The following is a 23,806-nucleotide window of genomic DNA, read 5'->3' on the forward strand; positions in this document are numbered from 1 at the left end:
GTAGTCTCCGCGCCGCGCCCCGGTATCCTGGGACTTACTTAGGTAGTCGCCGCGCCTCGCGCTCGGCATCCTGGGACTTGTAGTCGCCACGCCTCGCGCTCGGCATTCTGGGACTTGTAGTCTCCGCGCCGCGGCCCGGTATCCTGGGACTTACTTGGGTAGTCGCCGCGCCTCGCGCTCGGCATCCTGGGACTTGTAGTCGCCACCCCTCGCGCTCGGCATTCTGGGACTTGTAGTCTCCGCGCGACCCCGCGCCACGTGGAGGCGGAGGCCGCCCCGGCGCATGCGCCCTCCCGCGCTCTCCCTGCGCACGTCCCTGCAGAGGGGATCGTCGCCGTGCACGCGTGGTGGGGACCCCGGGGAGCCCCGGCTGCACACGTCCAGTGAGTAACTCCCGAGGGCCTGGGGGGCCGCAGACCTGCGGGAGGTGCGTGGGGCGCGCCCTTGGGCCCGGGCTCTCCCCGAGGCCCTGCCCTGCTCGCCTCTGCCCTGGCCTCCCTGCACGCCGGTGCTCCAGGACCTGTCATTCATTTTCCGGGCCGGGGCTGTCCAGGAACCGGGCTTGCAGCTCCCTCTCCTGCCCCTAGCGGGGTGGGCTGGGCCCTCTGGGGGGCCGCATCGAGATCGGGAAGGGGCGGGGCCCACCCGGTGGGCTGGGGGCGGCGGGGGTCTCCTGGGGACTTCCTGGGGGTCTCTGCGCCCGCCCCCGGCCCGGACCCTCGTCCCCGGGCGTCGGCGCGAGTGTCCGATCTTGCCCCCGAGGGTGCCCCAGGGCTGGGCTGTGTGCAAATGCTCCGTCATGCCGAGCGAGGCAGGCCCGCCCCACAATTAATTTGCAAAATTAAACAAACTTTTTTTTTTTTTTTTGCATGCTATTAAGTGGGTCTGGATTCGCTTTTCGGCCCCTGCCGTGGACGCGAGCGCGTGTCCTTTGCAGCGGTTTGGTCCCTGCAAGAAAATGACCCCCGGGGTCCCGCTGGTTTGGTCCCAATGCTGCTAAGGTCATTCTGTCCCCACAGTTGTTAAGGTCACTGTGTCCCCTGCCCCACAACTGTCACAGCCTTTGCTTTGGCTTTAGGGCAGCGGGCGAGAAAAGACCTTCCACCCCGCCCAGGATTTCCCTTCAGAGTCCCCTCATCACCCAGGGCCACAACCTGGTACCTCCCCCCCCCCTCCACCCTCTCCCTCACTGAGTGACAGCTCAGGGGAACCCTCTTCTCCGTCCACTTCTCCTGTGGCCTCACGCTGTCTTTGCTTTTCGTCGCTGCTCTTTTATTTTTATTTATTTATTTATTTTTTGCTTTTTGGGTCACACCCAGTGATGCACAGGGGTTACTCCCGGCTCTGCACTCAGGAGTTACTCCTGGCGGTGCTCGGGGGACCATATGGGATGCTGGGAATCGAACCCGGGTCGGCCGCGTGCAAGGCAAACGCCCTCCCCGCTGTGCTATTGCTCCAGCCCCCATGGTAACATTTTGATACCAATTCTTCTGCTAGGAAGATTGCACCGAAGGATCAAGCTTCCGGTCAGAACTGTTTTATCCTGGAAGCTCCTTCTGCAGTAGTATACAGGGATGTGGCACATGCCTTGCAGGTAGCGGTGGCAGCTGTGACCCTAGTTCAATCCTCAGCACCGCATTTAGTTCCCTGATCACCGCCAAGAGTGACCCCAGAGCCCAGAGTAGCCCTGAGTGAGCACTGTCAGGTGTGGTCCCAAACTCTCCTCCCCGCAAATAAAAAAATCAAGTGGTACTTTGGGATCCGGGTGCCCTCCTGCAGTACTGAATTGACCGTTTCCCTTCCAGGAATGTCTAACGCGAAAGAAAGAAAGCATGCCAAGAAAATGAGAAACCAGCCCACCAACGTGACCTTATCCTCGGGCTTCGGGGCGGAGAGAGGCCGGAAGCTCCATAATGGAGGCGGGAAGCCCTTTTGTCCGCAGAAACCAGGTGAGAGAAACACTTGTTCCGTGCCTGTGGGGTCTGGATCGCTTGTGCCAGCCCCCTCTGAGAGGTGCCGGTCGCCAGGGACTCCCCCCAGTTTATCCCACGGCTTGGCCAGCACCGAGGTCTGGAACTGCCTCCAGCGCTCGGGCATTTGACCCTAAAATTGTCATAATCAGATGGAATGCCCCTGTTCCTTAGCGCCCCCCCGTCCACCCCCTACCCCAGGCTCCGGCATCCTAATCTCCACCTGGTCATTTTCTGCTGCTGCTCCCCAAATACATATCACCTTCCTGCTGCCTTTCACAATTATTATTATTATTATTATTATTATTATTTTTGCTTTTTGGGTCATACCTGGCAATGCACAGGGGTTACTCCTGGCTCTGTACTCAGGAGTTACCCCTGCAGTGCTCAGGGGACCATATGGGATGCTGGGAATCGAACCCGGGTCGGCTGCGTGCAAGGCAAACGCCCTCCCCGCTGTGCTATCGCTCCAGCCCCTGCCTTTCACAATTCTAACACCAAGGACTTTTTCTTTTGTTCTCTAGCCACCCCTGACGCTGTCCCAGGGTTATTCCTGGCTCTGCACTCAGGAATTACTCCTGATGGTGGTCAGAGGACCCTGTGGGATGCCGGGGATCGAACCCGGGTCAGCCGCGTGCAAGGCTGTGCTGTGGCTCCAGCCCCGGCAGGTTGGGGGATCTTAGACACACAAGGAGGATGACTGTCCTGTCCTGCTTTAAGGAAATAAGGGCGTAGGAGTAGTTGCTGAGTTGTTGCTGTGGTTAATGAAGGTAGAAATGAAAAATATGCAGAAAACTGCAAATTTTGAGGGTCCATTTGTATCTCTTTTCAAATCAGCTCATTCATTATTTAGCAGAAACTCTCAAAGGCCGATGCTCGGGGGTTTCTCCTGGCTCTGCACTCAGGAATCACTCCTGGCGGTGATTGGGGGACCCTGTGGGATGCCGGCGATCGAACCCGGGTTGGCAAGCGCCCTCCCCGCTGTGCTGTGACCACGTTGCCCGTTGATCTGGGAACGCGCCCTTCGGAAGTGTCCTCCTGGGCCCCCTGACCCGAGGGGCTCGTGTGTGACCTTCTCCGGCTCTGTGCAGAGCTGCCCACCGTGACCCCACGCAGGACGGGTTGTTCCCAGACCCTCGGCCCGGGATTGTCGTGCCCACTGGATTCTCCAGGCTTCCTCACCACCCCCGCAAGCAGCAGCCCTGCCCTGGGCCGTGCCCAGTGACTCTTTTTTTTTTGTCCTTTTCAAAAATGCACCTTAGAGCCTTCCGGACCCTCTCGACAGCGGCCCGGTAGGGTCGAGCCGGATACCAGGGAGCAGTCCTCGTCCACCGTCCTGTTCAAGAAGAAAGGGGGCTGGAAGGCGGGGCCCGAGGGCACGTCTCAGGACATCCCCAAGTATCTGACGGGTAGGTGTGGGCGCCCCTGCCCTGTTCCGGCAGCCCCCACTCCACACTCCGCTGCCTCTTCCTTCTTCCCGAGCTCCTTCCTCTACCTGCCTCTCCCCCGCCCTTCTAGAAACTGGTTCCTCCTGGGCCTAGAAGCTTCCGAGCCCCCAGCCCTCAACTCGTGGTAAAATGCCCTCTCCTCTCCGTTCCTCAGCTCAGCCTCGGCCAGAAAGGACCCCAGAGGAATCTCCCAAGGGGCGCATGTCCCTGCGTCCCTGTGGGCACCCCTGGCCCCCAGCCCTTGCTTCACGCATGCACCTTCCATGTACTCTGACCTTTCTGCTCATGTATGATTATTGGGCCGCACCCAGCACTGCTCAGGGCTTATTCCTGGCTCTGTGCTCCAGGACCCTTCTGGTGGGCCCCGGGCGGGGCGGGGGGGGGGGTTCTAGGGAGGGGGCATAAGGGGTGCCGGGGATCGAACCCAGGTCTGCCATGTGCAAAGCCAGTGCCCTACCTGCTGTTCTGCTGCTCCGGCCCCGTCTGACCTTTTGTTCTTTGAGTTTTGGGGCCACTCCTGGCAGCGTTCAGAAGTTTCTTCTGGCTCTGCACTCAGGAACTGCTCCCGGCGGTGCTTGGGGACTCTATGGGGGGCCGGATATTGAACCTGGGTTGTCCTTGTGCAACCAAGCGCCCTCCACGTCGGTTGTCCCGTCTCCGGCACCGGCTTCCCTTTTTCCCATTTTTTTCTTTTTCTGAATTAGAAACCCTGCCTTTAGATAACTTGAAAAAGATAAAAATGGGACAATCATACCTGCGTTGTGTCTTAGATGTAAGTACCCTCCTGGCCTTCTGCTGGGAGGCGCTTGGGCTCCATGTGACCTGTGAGAGGTGCTGGACACTGGGTGCCTCGAGACTCGCTGCTGGCCTGGGGGTGGGCGCTGGGGGCTGACCATGGCTCTGCTCCCAGGGTCACTCCGGCCAGCGCCTGGACCCCTGCAGACCCCCGCCCGCCCCCGCTGCCACACTTGGCTTTCCCCTCTCTTGTGGCCGGAGCGTCCGCGGGATGATGCCCCGTGCCTCACCCTGTGCCGGTTCCTTCCGCAGCGGCCACGTTCGCGCAGGCCCGGGCGGCCGAGGTCAGCGCCATGCTGAAGGCTGTGACCCAGCGCTCGTCCAACGCGCTGGTGTTCCAGACGCTGCCACGGCACATGAGGCGCCGGGCCATGAGCCACGACGTCAAACGCCTGCCCCGGCGGCTGCAGGAGATGGCCCAGAAGGAGGTGCGCCCCTCCGCTTACCCGGATAGAATATTCTGGAAGGAAAGCTGGCAGCCGGGCCGGGGGCATGGGGGTGAAGGTGCTTGCCGCATAGGGTGATCCCCAGCCCTGCCTGGTTCCCTGGGCACCCCCGGGTGTGACCTCCCATGCTCCCCCACCCCCAACAATTGTGACAACAACAAACCAAAATGACGGGCTCATTTTGCAAAACACTTGAGTTTAGTCACTCTTGGGCTGGAGCGATAGCACAGCGGGGAGGGCGTTTGCCTTGCACACGGGCGACCTGGGTTCGATTCCTCCGCCCCTCTCAGAGAGCTGGGCAGGCTACCAGCAGTATCTCGCCCGCACGGCAAAGCCTGGCAAGCTACCTGTGACATATTCGGTCTGCCAAAAACAGTAACAAGAAGTCTCACAATTTGTTGTGAGACGTTACTGGTGCCCGCTCGAGCAAATCGATGGACAGCAGGAGGACAGTGCTACAGTGCTAGTCACTATCCTGCCCGCCCCCTACAAATGAACACACTGTGAATAATGCAGCTACTTTTAAGTACGACATTTACAACGCTTTTGAAATTATTGTAATCGTTCTCACGATGTTACTTGGGCCCGCTCGAGCCAATTGATGAACAGCGGGAGGACAGTGACAGTGATTATTATTTTGGCTCTGGGGTCACACTCGGCAGTGCTCAGGGCTTGCTCCTGGCTCTGCACTCAAGGATCACTCCCGGCTGGGCCTGGGGGCCCCTTGGGATGCTGGAGATGATCCCTGATGGGCTGCCCGTAAGGTTAGTGCGTGCCCTGGCAACTGTGTTTCTCTGACCCTTAAGACTAACTTCTGGGGCTGGAGCGATAGCACAGTGGGTAGGGCGTTTGCCTTGCACGCAGCCAACATGGCCAACACAGGTTCGATTCCCAGCACCCCATAGGGTCCCCTGAGCACCGCCAGGAGCAATTCCTGAGTGCATGAGCCAGGAGTAACCCCTGAGCATCGCCGGGTGTGACCCAAAAAGCAAAAAAAAAAAAAAGACTAACTTCTTCAAAAGAGATTGTTCTTAAGCCTTGTTATGGGCAGAGATGGGGGCTGGAGGGGGGGGGGCGGGCGCGAGGCAGACCTGGCCGTGCTCAAGGGTTGTTCCTGGCTCCCTGCAGAGGAATGAGCCCTGATGTCTGGGGTCTGGGGTGACCAATCGGGCCGCTACATGCCCTGGGCACTGTCCATCCCCCCTGCCCCACCTTGTTTAAAAATACTGTGAAATCATTGGTAGTGCCCCTGCCCCCTCTCCCTGCAAGATATCAAACAGTATCTCGCATGCTGCGGCTCAGATGGTCCCCTGAGCCCCTCCAGGGGTGATTCGTGAGCACAGAGCTAGGACTAAGCCCTGAGCACCGCCAGCTGTGACCCCCCCAAAAAACCAAAATGTAAAAAAAAAAAAAATCGAAGCGAACCAACGGTTCCCACGTAACATGAAGCTCCTTGTTGGCCCGTCCCGGCCCCCGCTCCTCGCACCCGCAGGCAGAGAAGGCCGAGCACCAGAAGAAGGAGCACTCCAAGAACAAGTGCCACCGCGCCCGGCGCTGCCACACCGACAGGGTGCTGGAGTTCAACCGGCGGCAGCGGAAGAACCGGTGGCTGGAGACGCACATCTGGCACGCCAAGCGGTTCCACATGGTCAAGCGCTGGGGGTACTGCCTGGGCGAGCGGCCCACCGCCAAGAGCCACCGCGCCTGCTACCGGGCCATGACCAGCCGCTGCCTCCTGCAGGTGGGCCGCCTCCGCCCATGGGCCAAAACGGAGGGTTGCTGGGTGGAGGCATCCAATGGGGTGGGGCGGGCGCGCGGGGAGAGGTGGGGTCCGACGGGGCGGGGGCGCTTTCTTTCCATCAGCTTCGAGGTAGCTGGCACGGGGCAAGCTCGGTAGCTTTTCCTTTCTGCGAAGGGGTCTCGGGGGCCAGAGGGAGAGTGGAGTGGGGGGTTGCTGGCCTTGTAGGTGGCGGCACCCAGATGCTTCCCCCAGCCCCGCCGGGAGAGAGGCTTGAGCACAGAGCCAGGACTAAGCCCCGAGCACTGCCGGGTGTGGCCCATAAATGGAGAACTAAGAGAAGAAAAAGGCTGGTTGTCCAAATAAGCGGGAATGTCTGGTTTCAGCCTTTTTGGATCTTTATATATATATATATATATATATATATAAATTTTTTTTGGGGGGGGCTGGAGTGATAGCACAGCAGGTAGGGCGTTTGCCTTGCAACGCAGCCAACATGGCCTACCTGAGTTCGATTCCTCCGCCCCTCTTGGAGAGCCCAGCAAGCTCCCCGGGACGTATTCGATATGCCAAACACAGTAACAGCAAAGTCTCACGATGGAGACGTTACTGGCCCTGCTTGAGAAAATTGATGAACAATGGGAGGACCATGACAGCGATATATATATATATACATATATATATTTATTTATATATATATTTATATTTATATACGGTCACTGTCCTCCCGTTGTTCATTGATTTGCTCGAGCGGGCCCGGTAACGTCTCCATTGGAGATTTTGTTGTTACCGTGTTTGGCATATCGAATACGTCACGGGGAGCTTGCCAGGCTCTGCCGTGCGGGCGAGATACTCTCGGTAGCTTGCCGGGTTCTCCGAGACGGGCAGAGGAATCGAACTCGGGTCGGCCATGTTGGCTGTGTGCAAGGCAAATGCCCTACTGCTGTGCTATCGCTCCATCCCATATTTATATAAATATATAAAAATATATGTATTATATTTTATATGTATATATATATATTTTTTTTTACGAGGGTGGGAGATGTTGGGGGTTTAGGTTTGGGTCTCACCCAGCAGTGCTCAAGGCCCTGACTCCTGGCTCCGTGCTGGGGTGGGGGGGTGGTGCTTGGGTCCTTAGATGCTTAGAGCTGGGGGCAGTGGGCGGCCAGGCAGGCGTCCTCCCCGCTGTCCTTCTCGGTCCCTGGGCGCCTCTGGGCCGTGGCTCTTGGTGGCTTTGTGGCTCTTGTGGCTCTGTCCCTGCTTGGTGCCCTTTCCCCCGCCGTGACCTGTGGGTCCTCCCCCGCAGGACCTGTCCTACTACTGCTGCCTGGAGCTGCGGGGCGGGGAGGGCCCCATCCTCCAGGCGCTGGCGCCCCTCTGCAGCACTGACACAGGTAAGTAACCCCACGGCCGGGCCCTGACCTGGGCTGCTGCCCTAAGCGCGTTGAGATCGGACACCCATGAAAACGGCTTTCAAGTCCATCCCTTGCTCCCCGTCCGTTGGTACTGGGGGACCCGGGAGGTCCCTGCCGGCCCTGACCAGTGTCGGGCAAGAAGCGTCTCTGCTCAGGTGGACTGTGCCCAGGCAGGAAGCACTCACCAGGTGACTGATCTTCACGGGCGTTGCCCTCCCGGGCGTCAGACACCACGGGCGAGGGCAGGGAGGTGAAGGCAGCAGCTCTGACCCGACCCCTGACCCCCGACCTGACGGCCACGGTGTGGGGTGGGGATGCTCTGTACCCAGCCCCACACTGACCTCACGGCAGTTCCGTTGCTGGTTCCCCTCAGGCCTGACGTTCGCGGCCGTGCACTGCTTGTCCGGGAAGCGCCAAGGCAGTCTCACGCTTTACCGGGCAAACGGGTACCCCCGGGCAGCGCTGGGACCCGTCACCTTCATCTGGAAGCCCGCGAGCCGCCCCGGGGACGCCGCCGAGACCAGGCAGCTGTGGATCTGGCTACATCCTGCTCTGAAGCAGGTGAGGTCCTCAGGGTGGGCCCCCCACGGTCGCAGCAACTTGCCCTGCGGGGACTTGCGGAGCATCAGGGTGTGGCCGACAGCTCCAGTCTGGACGTGGACGGGAAGGGCGTGTGGCCGGTGGGTGAAGCCCGCCTGGTCTCCCCCGTCAGCACGCCTCCTGGGAGGAGGAGCGGAGACGGTACTGGGAAAGGCGGGGAGGTCTCCGCTTCGACCGGCTGGACGGTTCATGGCCTCTAGGGTCCTCCTAGAGCCTTTTTTGAAGATGAGGAACTCGATGGTTTTGAATGCTCACGGTCAGTGCAACTTCCCTTCATTGCTGTTCCCACATACGGCAGAAATGAAATTTCTCTTGAAAAAATTAATTTTTTTTTAATGGGGCTGGAGTGTTATGCGGGTGGGGTGATTGCCTGGTGTGTGGCCAACCCAGATTCAGTCCTCAGCATCCATATGGTACCCTAAGCCCACTGGGAGTGATCTCTGAGTGCAGAGCCAGGAGCAAGCCCTGAGCACTGCCGGGTGTGTCCCCCAGACAATAAACAAACAAAATATTCGGCCAGTGTACTCCTATCTTTTGCCTTAATATTGAGCATTGGGGTGTTTGTTGTGGTTTTTAAAGTTTTTTTTTTTTAATGTAGGAGTACTGTTATTTATTAATCAGCCATTGATTAAGCTGATTGAATTGGGCATGAATTCCGAATTACTTTTTTTTTTTTTAACGATCATGATCACAACCATCCTGTTATTCGTCGATTGCCTCGAGCAGGCACCAGTAACGTCTCCTTCGCCCTAGCCCTGAGATTTTTAAAAAAGAAATGCCATATTCAAGACTCTTTCAGAGTTAGGAGAATGAGACCCTTCATTGTTACTGGTATTTGGCATATTGGGGACGCCACGGGGAGTTTGCCAGACTCTGCTGTGCGGGCAGGTCACATTCGGTAGCCTGCCAGGTTGTCCAAAGTAGGAATGAGAGCCGGGTTCGATTCCTCCGCCCCTTTTGGAGAGCCTGGCAAGCTACCAAGAGTATCACGCCTGCACAGCAAAGTCTGGCAAACTACCTGTGACGTATTCGATATGCCAAACACAGTAACAAGTCTCACAATGTTACTGGGCCCGCTCGAGCAAATCGATGATCAACGGGAGGACAGTGACAGTGACAGTTCTTTTCTTTTCTTTTTTCTTTTCTTTTCTTTGCTTTTCCTCCCTGTATACACAGGGGAGTTATTTTTTTGCTCAGGTGCGGTGCACCCTTCAGAATATCCGAAAGCTTTCTGAGGATGATGAATTTGTCTTTGTGTTTTGTAACCAGAGGGGAAAGCCCAGAGCCTCACACGGGGATGCCGGTGCCCCTGGGACCCTTGAATTTAGTGTAGTCTGTGAAGGGAGAAAAATCGAAATTTTTGATTTCAATTTTTTTTTTTTTTTTTGGCAGGGGAGGAGACCCTGTCATCCATGTACTTAGCTCTTGAACCTTGAAGTCCCCAGCTTAACATGGGAATTTGAATTTGATTACTGTGTGTCCTGGGGGGCCGAACCCAGCGGTGCTCAGGGGCTGTTCCTGACAGTGGTGCTCGGGGAACCCTGTGGGGCACCCCCTGTACCAGTGCTCCAGCTCCAGGGTTTTCTCCTGACCCAGTGCTCAGGAGTGGTCCCTGGCAGTGCTCGGGTGCCAGGGATTGAACAGGGCCGCATTAAACGCCTTAATGCCTGAACGATCTCTCTGGTCCCTAAAACTCTAAAATGGGAATTTCGGGGTTTGGGCTAGGGAGAGGGTCCCAGCCAGGGGTTCTCAGGGCTTTCTCCTGTCTCTGCGCTTGCTGGTGAGTCTTGGTGGGCTCGGGGGACCCTGTGGGGTGCTGGGGGATTGCATCTTGGTCAGCTCTGGACAGGGGAAGTGCCCTCCCCGCTGTCCTATCGCTCCAGCCCCTAGGATGGGAATTTTTTTTTTTTTTTTTTTGCTTTTTGGGTCCCACCTGGAGATGCTCAGGGCTGACTCCTGGCTCTGCACTCAGGAATTACCCCTGGCGGGGCTCAGGGGACCATATGGGATGCTGGGAGTCGAACCCGGGTCGGCCGCGTGCAAGGCAAACGACCTACCCGCTGTGCTATCGCTCCAGCCCCTAGGATGGGAATTTTTTTTTTTAAAGAAACATTTATTTATTTATTTAAAATTTTTTTTTTTTCTTTTTATTAGTGAAATACCATGAAGTACAGTTGTAGATTTACAATTTTTTGTGCTTGGGTTTCGATTATATGGATGGGAATTTTTTAAAAGGAGGATAAAAACACTCAGTAAAGGAAGCCGCCTTCAAGTTGTCACGCATTTAGACTTGAAAACATTCGACCGTGTGCCTGTCCCCTTAGGACATCCTGGAGGCCATCCAGGCCGCGTGCCAGTGCACTGAGCCGGCCGGCGCCCTCGATCCCCTCCCGACGCCAGCCCCCGGCACATGCCCCACGGAGCCGCCCGCCAAGCAGCCTGGCCGGAAGAGGAAGCGGGGCCCCGGCGGGGAGGATGCCACGGCAGCCAAGAAGGTCTGCGGCGACGGGACGCAGCCGCACCAGCCCCGGGCCTGGGTCTCCCCGGCTACTGGCATCACTGTCAGGTGCGGGTGGGGCTGCGGGTTTGTGGACGTGGAGTGTTCTGAGGGAGAGAGGCGATTTTGGTGACGGGGAGTTTGTTGTTGTTTGGGGTCACACCCAGTGATGCTCAGGGGTCACTCCTGGCTCTGCGTTCAGGAATCACTCCTGGCGGATCTCGGGGGACCCTATGGGATGCCGGCCGGGGATGGAACCCGGGTCAGCCACATGCCAGGCAGATACCCTCCCCGCTGTGCTCTCACTCTGACCCAGTATGTTGGGACGCTCTTAGGGACAGGGATAGTGTGTTTGGCGACCGGGACATTCTCGGCGATGGGACGTTCTCGGTGGTGGGGACGTTCTCATTGGGGACGGTGGCCCCACCTGGACCCTCAGTGCAGGGAGTTCCCACACTTGGAGCTTTTCTGTCTTCAGTGACCTGACAATGGAGCTCAACAGATTCCGTCTCATTGGTCCCCTGTCCCACTGCATCCTGACGGAGGCCCTGAAGGCAGCTCCTGTCCACACGGTAAGTCTCTGACTCAGTCCTCGGGGACCTCACAGGGTGTGGTCGGTTGGTGCCTGGGCTCAGGGCCCGGTCTTGGTGCTTCTCCCGTCCCAGCCGGGATGCGCGGGAGGAGGAGCCAAGAGGGTGTCCATCCCCCTGCACTTCTGCTCTGGGACCGAGAGGGCGTCCGTCCCCCTGCACCCCTGCTCTGTGACTGAGAGGGCGTCCGTCCCCCCGCACCCCTGCTCTGTGACCGAGAGGGCGTCCGTCCCCCCGCACCCCTGCTCTGATGAAGGCCAACAGGCAGATTGGAGCCTGAGGGCCGCTCCTTCCCCCGCTCCCTCTGTCCCTGCCCCAGTCGCCTAGCAGCTGGTCCACAATGTCCAGACGGTGAGTGGCCACCGCTGCCCTTCCCGTGGCCGCAGGACACAGGAGCCGCTCCCGCTGGGCATAGCCGCCGCCAGACCCGGGGCCCTGGGGAGCGTCTCCCCCTCCCTGCCTGGCCCCTCACAAGACACTCACCTGCACAGCATGAGGTCGGGCATCTGGGGCCCCCGCAGCTGAGTCCCCACCGTCACCCGGAGAGTTTTCTTTGCAGGAGGCCGAGGAAGAGACGCCGCACGTCTGGTGGGCCGACGCCTGCCGCAGCCCGGCCCACGTGGACCTGCACCGCAGACAGGAAGCCACGTTCCGGCTGCTGGGAGGTAGGTGGGCGGGAGCGAGAGAGAGAGAGAGAGAGAGAGAGAGCGGACTGTGGGCCACCGTGGGCAGGGCAGTGGCGGGAGGGGGCTCAGCCGTCCCCAGGGTCAGACCAGCGCTGCTGGGCGTGGACCGTCCACAAAGGGGCCAGGCGCCTTGAACTCTTCTTCCTCTTGGCTGGGGGAAGCGATCGGGTTTGGGTGCCACACCCGGTGATGCTGGGGTTGACTCCTGGCTCTGTGCTCAGGAATCCCACCTGGCAGTGCTCGGGGGACCCTCTAAGGAGCTGGGGATGGAACCCAGGTCAGCCAGAGGCACGACCAGCGCCCACCTGCCCGCTGGCCTGGCTCCGGCCCCTCGGCTAGCCTCTCCGAGAGTCGGGCCCGGGCCAGCAGCCATGGGGGCCTCGCGCCTTGTCTGTTCTGCGTCTGCTCCCCCAGGCGTCTCGTCCCCGGCAGAGCTGCCCGCTGGTACGGTGTTGGGACTGACGGTGGGCGACCCACGCGTCAACTTGCCTCAGAAGCGGGCCAAAGTGTTGCCCAGCCCAGAGAACTGCCCAGGTAAAGTGTGTCCCGCAGCCCCCGACTCTCCCGTCCCCCCAGGACCCCCTCCCCCGGGCCACTGTCATCCCCTCACCTGCCCCAGGGAGGGGACGCCGTGAGGGGCAGGCCCTTGGCGGCAGGGCGCGTGGCTCCCTGCGAGGCTAAGGGTGTCTCCACCCGCCACCGGCCGCCTTTCCACACGGAGCCGAGGAAGGTTCTCTGCGCCCACAGCTGGTCTTGTGCTCAGTGGAAGCCTCTGTCCTACCGTACAGATGATCCAGGTTCGAATCCTGGCAAGGCCATCCCGGGCTGCAGTGACTCGCGTCTGGGTTCAGGTGGGACAGTGGCCCGAGGGAGAGAGTTCCTGGGCAGGGGCCGCTCAAGGGTGGGTCGCTCCAGGGCTCATTTCTGGTCATCTGAACACAACTGATGGGGGAATAGTTAACATCAGCCCCTGAGTTTCAGAGGGGGGTTGCATTCTCAGTTGTTTGACCTCCACACGGAGCCGTTACATGGAGGTTATTAGGGAGCTGTAAAATGGTGTCAGAGGGGCTGGAGCGATAGCACCGTGGGGAGGTTGTTTGCCTTGTATGCTGCCGACTCGGGTTCAATCCCCTCCCCCCCGCCCCAGCATCCCATCTGGTCCCCCGAGCACCGCCAGGAGTGATTCCTGAGTGCAGAGCCAGGGGTAAACCCTGAGCGTTGCCAGGTGTGGTCCAAAACCAAAATAAAAAGTGGCCTCAGAACTTCACACGAAAGGTGGGTGTGGGAGTTTGTATGGGTCTGGCTGGTAGGTAGAGTCTGACGCCGGAGCGTCCCTTGACTGGCTGTGAGGTGTCAGGCCACGGGCCAGTCCGGTTCCGGACGGAGGCCCTCGAGTTGCTTCAAAGCATCTTTGTTTTAGTGCAAAGGGATAATTTACTGCCAATAATTACACTCTAGTTTCTTTTACTGCCTCGCATTCTTTTCCAGACAGAAGTGGTGATCTGGTATCATCCTTCCCAAGGTTTCTTTTATCTTTTTTTTTTTTTTGGGCCACACCAAGCAGTGCCCAGGGATGGATGACTCCTGGCTCTGTGCTCAGGGATCGCTCCTGGTAGTCTTAGGGATGCCACGGGTTGAACCCAGGTTGGCCAGTGCCCTACCCGTCGTGACATCTCTCCGGCCCCTTGGGGTCTTCTTTGAAAAACATGACAGCCCAAACCAGTGACCTGGTAGCTGGGAAAGCGTGTGGCTGAGTTCTTGAGCTTCTCTGGCGGCTCAGGGCGGGGACCAGGCTGGATGGACGAGGAGGTGCAGGAGGGATCTGGGAGGGGAGGGGAGGAGGAGGAAGAGGAGGAGGAGGAGGAGCAGAGCCGGAGTAGGAGCTGGATTCCTCGCCGGCCCTTCAGAGACGCGCTCTGGGATCCCGCGGTCCTGGGACTTGAGTCACCTCTTAGCCGCGTTCGCTCTGTCCGGCCTCTTAGCCCGGCGTTTCTCGCTGTAAGTAACTGGTTTCCTGGGGGAGATTTTAAAATCTGAATGACCTGTGCCATTCTTGCAGGAGTTGCTTCTCTTCCTCGCACTAATCTGCTCGTCTGCCCTCCAGAGCTGGGCTGGCTGGCGGTGTTCACGGAGCTGGCCGCTTGCGCACGCACAGTTGGGGGTGGCTTGGCGCCGTGCACCTGTCTCGGCCTTTCCCTTCGACCACACTCTTTGGGGGTCTCTGCCCTAGACAGGACGGGCTCGCGTGGCCTTGGAATGGTGGCAGGACCGTTGTCTTCTTGTCTTCTCTGGAACGTCTGGAGGCTCCTGGCTCATTTTCCCGTTCCCCAATACTCACTTTCTGCTCTTGGGAGAAAGAAGCCTCGGGCCTTTGACTGGACCCTTACATGGTTCTGTAGGCACTGGAGCGAGAGCACAGCTGGGAGGGCATTTGCCTTGTATGTGACTGACCCAGGTTCGATTCCCAACATCCCATATGGTCCCCTGAGCACCGCCAGGAGTAATTCCTGAGTGCAGGGCCAGGAGTAACCCCTGTGCATCACTGGCTATGACCCAAAAGGGAAAAAAAAAATCTGTATGACTCATGGGAAGTAGGTACATCCCGACTTACCTGATGCCCCAAATAATAAAGCTTTGTGCTTATTTTGTGTATATTCACCTTTCTAGGTGAAACTTAAAGCTTTGAGTTATCAATCTTAAAATATACTTCAAGGTTTATTTATTTTTGTATTTGGTTTTTGTTTTTGGGCCACATCTGGTGTGGGGGGCCCGCAAAACCACTCTCCGGCCCGCGGAGGTGGCCCTAGGATCCGTAGGTGCAGGGAAGGACCGACCGAATGAACACGAGACACAAGAGACAGAATGCAGCTCAGAAACAGAGAGAAAAAGGGACAGACTTTATTGGGGGCAATCAGGGTATATATCCATTAGTGAGGCAGCTACACTAAAGGTCGTGCCCATATATGGTTAGGAAGGTTTGTTTTCACCTATCATGCCTTACAAGGTTTATGTGTCTCTCGTACCAGACACGAGGTGATTACACAAAGGGCCGCGTCCATATGACTTACCAGACATGAGGTAGATACACAAAGGGCCATGTTCATATGATTTATAAAATTTATACGTATCACGTACCAGACACGAGATTAGTTACTTCTTGTTATTACTGACAGCCATGACAGATGTTCTCTCAGGATAACCATACATCAAGATAACCATACATAGCACTGGTTTTGCCTGTTGCGGGGTCACGTAGGTCAAGATGACCATACATAGCACAGGCTGTGCCTGCTGTGGGGTCGTAGGTCAGGATGACCATACAGGCACTTAGGCGTTGGTCAGTTAAAGGGCCAGCTTCCCACAATCTGGTTTTTTTTTTTTTTTGCTTTTTTTGGGGTCACACCCGGCGATGCACAGGGGTCACTCCTGGCTCTGCACTCAGGAATTACTCCTGGCGGTGCTCGGGGGACCCTATGGGATGCTGGGAATCGAACCCAGGTCGGTCGCGTGCAAGGCAAACGCCCTACCCGCTGTGCTATAGCTTTAGCCCCAACATCTTTTTTTTTTTAGGGCTTAGTCCTGGCTCTGTACTCAGGGATCACTCCTGGTGGGTTTGGGGGGGCCAGTGGGGTGCTGGGGATCGAACCCGGATTGGGTGGATGCAAGGCCAGCGTCCTCTCCGCTTACTCCCTTTCTCTCTGGCCCCTCAGATGCACTTAAGGAAGGAGGAAGGTGGCTCCTCCTTTTGGCCCTCAGGTCCCAAGTCTGGGGCTCTGCAGGGGACTCAGAATAGGGTGACGCCTCGGGCTGACACACACACGCGTTTCAGGCCAGCAGTGATGCTCCCTCACGCTTCACACCTTTGCCGGCGCTTGACTTAATTTTGTGGAACCGTTTTAGACTCAACATAGCTGAGTGGGAGGTCCAAAGAGCCCTGGGCTTCTCCCACCCCTCCCCCCCCACCAGGTGCCCTGGGTGATCCGTTGTCCTCAGGGGCCACAAGCCCGAGCAGCCACCAGAGCTGGTCTAAGCTGTGTCTGCTCTCGGTGACGACTTTCTGCCGGGCTCACCGGTGACTGTTGGCATCACGCAGAGTGGCCTCACCCTCTAAAACCCTCTTTGGGCTCTGCCTGCCGGCACCACCACCCCTAGCCTGCAACCCCTGGTCTTGTCACCCTGCCTTTTTTTTTCTTTTCTAGAATGTTCTACCGTGGGAACCGCACATTCCTTTCCTGCTAGCTCTGACCTCGTGCTTCCTCCTGCTTCCTCCTCGTCTCTGTTTTGCGTCGGCTCTTTGGAGATGGCGCTCGGCTCCCTTTCCCGCTGGGGATTAGCCAGTCCCCCTGGGTGTGCCGTGTCTGTGTGTCTGTCCTGGGGTCACTGTCACTCCCGTCTCCGGGAGAGGAGCCCAGCCTGAGAGAACTCAACTGCTATGTTTGTTCTGTTTGGGGCCGCACTGGGCAGTGCTCAGGGGTCATTTCTGGCCCCATGCTCAGGAATTCTAACTGGCAGTGCTCGGGGCGGACTGGAGCGATAGCACAGTGGGTAGGGTGTCCGCCTTGCACACGGCTGGCACGGCCGACGCAAGTTCGATTCCTCCGTCCTCTCGGAGAGCCCGGCAAGCTACCGAGAGTATCTCGCCCACACGGCAAAGCCTGGCAAGCTACCTGTGACGTATTCGATATGCCAGACACAGTAACAAGTCTCACAATGTTACTGGGCCCGCTCGAGCAAATCGATGAACAACGGGAGGACCGTGACAGTGACAGTATTCAGGGACTGGACGGGCTGCCGGGGATGGAACCAGGTCGGCCCGTGTGAGGTGCGTGCCTCCCTGCCAGGCTGTCACTCGTGAAGTGTTCTCAGGGCCCATCTCTCCATCATGTCTGTCCGTCTGTTTTTGTTCAGTCTGTTCCCATATGCCCCTGTCATGTCCAGCCTGTTCTGTCCCCAGCCTTAGATGGAGTAGGTGGGTGCCTGAGTGACCCTCCGACGCAGCCCACCCATTGTTGGATGCGTTCTGACTCCTTCAGTCCAGCATTGGGAGGCTTTCCTCTGAGTGTTGAGCTGGCACTCTGGTCTCTGTGTGGCTGACGCGGAAACAGCCTCGTTGTCTCACACTAGAGAAAAACGTGTCTGACACGGTGATCTGGGTGCTGCCACCTGTGGCCAGCGAGTCACGGTCAAGGGTGAGCCCTGGTGGTGCCCAGAGGCGTCAGCATGGCCAAGATGGGAACGTGTGTGTGTGTGTGTGTGTGTGTGTGTGTGTGTTGGGTCACACCTGGCGATGCTCAGGGGTCACTCTTGACCCTGAACTCAGCGATCACTCCTGGCGGGGCTCAGGGGACCATATGGGATGCCGGGATTGAACCCTGGTCAGCCACATGCAAGGCCAGTGTCCTTCCCGCTGTACTGTCGCTCTGCCCCCTGGAAATCGACCTTCTTGCAGAGAACAAACAGTGTCCCCATCACCCCGGCCACCTGCCCGCAAGGCTGTTGCTGCCCCTCATCTGTCCGGCGCCCCCCGGGCCGGCGTCCCCTTCTTTGGGGAAGCGACTAAGGAATGTGGGTTGAAGGGTCTTTCTCTTCCCTCAGACCAGGACGAGGTCAGACGGCTGCTTCTGGAGGGTGTGCCCGCTGAGTGCGCACGCAGCTTGCTCTGGGACCCGGATGTGTGCAGGAGTGTCACCGAGAAGAAGCTCTCGGAGCAGGTACTGACCCTCTCTCGGGCCACAAGCAGCTTCCTCCTCCTGGCCCTCTTCGTGAGCCCCTTGGCCCGGAGTGTGGGGGAGGGGGTGTGGAGAGGGGTGCGTGAAGATGAGGGTCCCATTTGGGCTGCCCTGCGGGTGCTCACAGCCTCCCTGCAGGCAGTGGGGGACCCACGTGAGGGCCGGGCTTCTTTCCCCTCTGCGGCCGCTGTCAGAGCCTTGTCAGTGCTCGCAGCCGCCTGTGTGGGAAGAGGGTCGGGTGTTGCTATGGACTGAGCACAGAGGCGGGGGCAGTTGTGTGGAGACACAAGTGTGTGTGTGTGTATGTGTGTGTGCATGTGTGTATGATTGCGCATGTGTGTGCATGTGTCTGAATGGAGTCTGTCTCTCTCCTGGTGTGTACACATGTGTCCTCATTGAATCTGCTGGCATGATGCACGTGTGTCCGTGGATACATGTGGGTTGATATGTGTGTGTGTGTGTGTGTGTGCGCGCGCGTGTTCGGTGCTGGGGCCCTGAGACGTGGCGCCTTGTCTGTCGCAGTGCTTGGGAGCACTCGGGAGCACTCAGCACTCTGTGGATTCTGGACTCACAAGGGCGGCTCACGGTGCTTTCTCTGAGAACCAGCTCGGAGGATGGGAGCTCCAGAAGCTGCCCCTGGGGGTCCCCAGGGAACCTTCCAGAAGCCCCAGGTGTCGTCTTGACCAATTTTCTCCTCGTCCAGGACCTGAACCGGAGGAGGAGCGAGCTGCTGGTGCCTGGCTCGCAGCTGGCTTTGGGGCCGCAGGAGTCCAAGATCCCCGTCCTCCTGGTCCAGCAGCCCGGGAAGGTGGCTGGTGACGACTGTCTTGGCTGGGGCAGCGGCTGGGACGTGCTGCTCCCCAAGGGCTGGGGCATGGCCTTCTGGATCCCCTTTGTAAGTGCCCAAAGGGGCCGCCCTCTGGCCCGGTCCTTGCACCCCCGCTGTGAGCTGCCTCCCACGCCTCCCTGGGGCCCCGATGCTGTCCTGGGCCCCCAGTGCTGTCCTGGGCCCCTGGTGCAGCACAGCCTGTTATCATGGGGACGGTGGGGACCTTCTGCGGCCTGGGCAGGCAGGCGCGTTTCACCCAAGCACGTCGCAGTCCCAGTGCCAAAGGCCTTTTCTCTGTGCCACGGCTCTGCAGAGGGCTGGCCTGCACCTGGCCCTGCCCAGGGGCTCCTCCTGGCTAGTGCTCAGGGATCTTTCCTGGCGGTGCTTGTTAAGGTGTTGGGAAGCAGAGGCCTCCTTTGTGCTGCCTGCCCAGGAGGGAGCCCTGGCCACGCTCAGGGACCAGACATGCCCGGGGTGGAACTGGGGTGGCCGCCCACCTATCTCAGCCGGTGTCCTAGCTCCCTGGCCCTCGTGCTGCCTGTACTGCTGTATCAGGTGTGTCCGGCCGCCCCAAACAAGGGCATTCTGGTTGACAGGTCTTTCTTTTTTTTTTTTTTAATTTTGTGCAGCGGGGCTGGAGCGATAGCACAGCGGGTAGGGCGTTTGCCTTGCACGCAACCAACATGACCGACCCGGGTTCGATTCCCAGCATCCCATATGGCTCCCCAAGCATCGCCAGGATTCATTCCTGAGTGCATGAGCTAGGAGTAACCCCTGAGCATTGCCGGGTGTGACCCAAAAAGAAAAAAAAAATTTTTGTGCAGCATGTAGGTTTTTAATTAATTTATTCATTTATTTTTGGGTCACACCCGGCAATATATAGGGGTTCCTCCTGGCTCTGCACTCAGGAATTACTCCTGGCGGTGCTGGGGGACCGTATGGGATGCTGGGAATCAAACCCGGGTTGGCCACGTGCAAGGCAAATGCCCTCCCCGCTGTGCTATCGCTCCAGCCTCTGTTTTTGTTTGTTTGTTTTGTTTTGTTTTGGGACCACACCAGGTGGTGCTCAGGGCTGACTCCTGGCTCTGCACTCAGCGATCACTCCTGGCGGGGCCAAAGGACCTTCTGGGATGCTGGGGATTGAACCCGAGTCGGTCACATGCTGGCCAAGTGTCCTGCCCTCTTTACTCTTGCTCCGGCCCCTAAGATGATTCTCACCGAATGAAATTCGGCGGGCATCTGTGTCCCTCAGCTGGCTCTGTGCCTCTGCCTGGTGGTGTTTCGGGCTTGGGCGACAGGCTCTGTTTGTGCCAGAACCAGCCACCCTGGAATTCTCTGGAAGGGGCCCTTGTGGGCAGCCCCATCTCTGTCCCCGAGGGGCGGCGGCTGAGCGGCCCTGGGCTGTTTCTGGTAGATCTACCGCGGCGCCCGAGTCGGAGGCTTGAAGGAGACGCTGGTGCATTCTCAGTACACCCGGTTGCCGAGTGTGCCGGGTGACTGTCCCGACACCCCTGCCGGGGCCCGCTTTGCTGAGGAGCGAGCGAAGGAGCTTCTGGAAAAGTACAGAAGGTACGAGACGGGTGCGGGAAGGGGCGGGAAGCGCAGTGGTTGGGGCAGGGTGGCCTGCGACTCTTCTTTCGTTCGTGGCCCTCAGGCTCACCCGGGGCTCCGGGCCCTGCACGGGCGGGGGATGGACCCTGTCCTCCCTCTTCGTCACCCCACTTGGGAAATTCCTCTCTCGGGACTGGCACCTGTCGGCCCCCGCGGGGTCCAGAGCTGGCTCCAAGGGGACCTTCACTATGCATCGTCTCTGTTAACAGGGGCTGTTGTCAGCGGGAGGCGCTGGGGACAGGCGGGACTGGGGTCCTCCGACTCGGGGCTCTGCGGGTGCTGGCCGTGGGCCCGGCCATGGCCGTGTCCTCCTACACAGGGACAGGAGGGTCCAGGCGGAGGGGATGGGTCACAGCACTTGGCCGACCCTGGTTCAATTCCTGGAGCCCCGTAGGGCCCCCACCCCGCCGCACTGCCGGGAGTGATCTCTGAGCACAGAGCCAGGAGTCAGCCCTGAGCACTGATGGGTGCAGCTTGAGAGAGAAATGAGGATCCCTGGCTCCCCACTCTCTCTGACACGCTTCTCTCTCCATTCCACAGACGCCCCCCAGCCAAGCGGCCCAACTACGTGAAGCTGGGCACGCTGGCGCCCTTCCAGTGCCCCTGGGAGCAGCTGACCCAGGAGTGGGCAGAGCGGGCCGTGGCGGGAGAGGGCCCCGGGCCCCAGGGGTCAGGCCAGGAGGCCGGTGATGGGGCCGCAGAGGGCCCGGGTCAGGCAGGCGCCAGTGGCATCTGTGTCCTTAGGTGAGTCCCGCAGCCGCAGGGGGTCGGGGGGGGGGCTGGGAGCCACTTCCTGCCAGTGGGGCCTGAGGGTGCCTTGGTGGGTGCCAGGGGAGGGGCCTGTGGTGCTGGGAGCAGACCCTGGGTCGTCCTGTGCTGCCCCTTGACCCCCATGTGGGCTGGTGTCTCGTGGGTCAGGGTCGGGGCTGAGCAGGGCCCCGTGTGTGACACCCAGGGCAGTTGGTGCTTCCGGCCCTCCTGGTCTAAGGAGGCCGCTAGGAAGAACTGAGGAAACGCTCTTTAGGGGCTTGGGGCGATGGCACAGTGGGTATGGCGTTTGCCTTGCATGCAGCTGACCTGGGTTCGATCCCCGGCATCCCATATACTCCCCCGAGCACTGCCAGGAGTAATTCCTGAGCATCACCAGGTGTGACCCAAAGAGTATTGTAGCACTGTAGCACTGTCCTCTCATTGTTCATCGATTTGCTCAAGCGGGCCCAGTAACGTCTCCATTGTGAGACTTCTTGTTACTGTGTTTGGCATATTGAATACTTCACGGGTAGCTTGCCAGGCTTTGCTGTGCGGGCGAGATCCTCTTGGTAGCTTGCCGGGCTCTCTGAGAGGGGTGGAGGAATCAAACCTGGCCCGGCCCGGCCGGCTGCATGCAAGGCAAACACCCTACCGCTGTGTATCATTGAACTTCTAGGGATGAGACCCAAAAAGCAAAAAAAAAAAAAGAAAAGAAAAGAAAAAAGCTCTTTGATTTGGGGCTGGGTCCTGATTGCAGAGCTGGGGGTCAGGGGACGGGTTGGGGCCACACCCATTGATGTTCAGGGGTTACTCCTGCTTCTGGGCTTAGGGGTCTCTCCTCGGGGGCTTCTGGGATCATTTGGTGTTCTGGGGATTAAACCCAGGTTGGCTGTGTGCAAAGAAGGTGCCCTACTCATTATTATGTCATACTTCAGACCCCCAGGAAATTAAAAAAAACTCACCTGTTTCACTAATAAAAAAGTAAACAAAATTTATTTTGAATTTGGTCCAGCGGGCAGGGCACTGGCCTTGCACGCATCCAGCCTGGGTTTGAATCCAATCCTGGTCCCCGACGTGGTCCCCTAAGAGCTGCCAGTAGAGCCCGGAGTAAGCCGGTGACCCGCAGGGCCCTCACCGTGTCCCTCCCTCTCTCCCACCCGCAGGAGCAGGCGCGGCCTGAAGCAGCTGTCGGCCTGGTGCGCACCCAGCGGAGGAGGGCGACGGCCACCAGAGCTGAGTGCTGAGGCCTGCGGGTCCCTGTGCGGCCGCTTCCCGCGGGCCCTGGCGTGGGTCAGCCTCTTCCCGCTGTGCCGGGGCAGCCCCCAGCCTCACACCCTCATCTGCGTCCCCGCTGCCGGGGACCTGCAGCGGCTGCGGGGGGATCGCCACTACGGGGGGCCCACCGAGCCCAAGCACAGCGACCCCTTCAAGAGCCGCGTCCGCAGGGAGAAGGAGGAGAGGCGGAGGGGGGCAGGGCCGGCCCCCACGCCCGCCCCCACGCCCACCCCCACGCAGGGGCTGTGGCCGGGTCCACTCCCGCCCCTCACGGCCCACGGCGCCCGCCCACTCCTCGGCTTCGTCACGCAGGGAGACTTCTCCATGGCCGTGGGCCGGGGCGAGGCCCTGGGCTTCGTCAGCGTGACGGGCCTGCTGGACATGCTGGCCAGCCAGCCGGCCGCCCAGCGGGGCCTGGTGCTGCTGCGGCCCCCCGGCTCCCCGCAGTACCGGTTCGCCAGGATCGCCATCGAGGTGTGAGGCCGGCGGGAGCTGGGCCCTGTCCCCCCTGCCCCCACCCCTTTCCAGTGACCTCTGGGGCCTGTGGATCAAGTGTCCACTGCATTGCAGCCCCCTCGGGGCTCCTCTGGCTTCCCCAGCCACCGGGCGTCCTTGGGCACCCGGGTGTGACCCCCCCCACCCCCGTGCTCCCCTGGGACCCCGTCTCGGTCCCTTCTCATCATCAGGGACAAAGAGTTGTCAAGTGTCTGGAGATAGAACCTCTGCTGCCTGCTAAGCCGCGGGTTCCCGGGTTGGTGTCTACAGAGTGTCCGAGTGTATGGACAGCCCCTGGGCCCTGTCCACACGGACAGCCGGCCGCTGCCTCCCCCGGGCTGGAGTGAGAGAGAACCGGGTCAGAGTGTTCTGACCTTTTTCTTGCACCTGCTTCCTTTTGGTGGTTAGCCAGCACGGGACCCCGAGGAATGACCTGAAGCTTCTCTGTGCAGCCCCCCTCTCACGTGCCATGAGGCGTGTTGCCCAGGGGAGGAAAAGAAGGACCCCTGCGCCAGGCCGGTTTAGGGAACCGGGGGAAGGGAAGCTAGCGTTTTCTCTCTAGAACCTTCCGGGTGCTGAGCTGCCAGGCGGTGGAGGGCATGCGCTTACGTCTTCTCCGTCTTTCTGACCCTGAGGTCCAGGCCCACGGCTCAGTGATGATGAAAATGACCAAACGCTGCTTGTGTTTGGGGACTTGGGGGCTCTGATTGCAGCTCGGTGCTGGGGCCTCCTGTCCCCTGGGGGGCGCCAGCTCATGGCGATTTTTGTCTCTGAGATCAGTTTTCTGGGTCCTTAATTTGTTGTTCTGCATGTCTGGTTTTTCTTTTCACCCACTCTCTTCTTGCCAAATTTGGGTGGGATTTTTTTTTTCCTGCCCTTTTTAATGTCCATGTTTTGGTGTTTGGTAAATGCACTGGTTCTCTGCAGGAGGA

The 23,806-nt window shown here is 59.2% G+C and overlaps 1 protein-coding gene across 1 annotated transcript; it reads left to right on the forward strand.

The window, feature by feature from the left end:
- The first annotated feature begins 317 nt into the window (after window positions 1-317).
- POP1 (POP1 homolog, ribonuclease P/MRP subunit) lies at window positions 318-22,863 on the forward strand. Its single transcript, XM_056124930.1, has 16 exons — window positions 318-383; window positions 1,806-1,949; window positions 3,233-3,379; window positions 4,466-4,641; window positions 6,152-6,400; window positions 7,704-7,791; window positions 8,186-8,373; window positions 10,737-10,978; window positions 11,388-11,481; window positions 12,059-12,164; window positions 12,600-12,719; window positions 17,781-17,896; window positions 18,618-18,809; window positions 20,158-20,312; window positions 20,895-21,098; window positions 22,268-22,863. Exons 2-16 carry the CDS (start codon window positions 1,808-1,810, stop codon window positions 22,857-22,859), a joined length of 2,811 nt encoding a protein of 936 aa, XP_055980905.1. The 5' UTR covers window positions 318-383; window positions 1,806-1,807; the 3' UTR covers window positions 22,860-22,863.
- Window positions 22,864-23,806: the final 943 nt, after the last annotated feature.

The sequence above is a fragment of the Sorex fumeus genome, unplaced genomic scaffold, assembly GCF_029834395.1.
Source record: "Sorex fumeus unplaced genomic scaffold, SorFum_2.1 ptg000053l, whole genome shotgun sequence".
In the NCBI taxonomy this organism is placed as follows: domain Eukaryota; kingdom Metazoa; phylum Chordata; class Mammalia; order Eulipotyphla; family Soricidae; genus Sorex; species Sorex fumeus.

Bases quoted from the DNA above. Each gene is read 5' to 3' on its own strand.
- POP1 (XM_056124930.1), top strand. From the start codon at position 1,808: ATGTCTAACGCGAAAGAAAGAAAGCATGCCAAGAAAATGAGAAACCAG. The intron at 3,380-4,465 runs GTAGGTGTGGGC...TTCCTTCCGCAG, and splicing joins CATCCCCAAGTATCTGACGG to CGGCCACGTTCGCGCAGGCC. The intron at 21,099-22,267 runs GTGAGTCCCGCA...TCCCACCCGCAG, and splicing joins AGTGGCATCTGTGTCCTTAG to GAGCAGGCGCGGCCTGAAGC.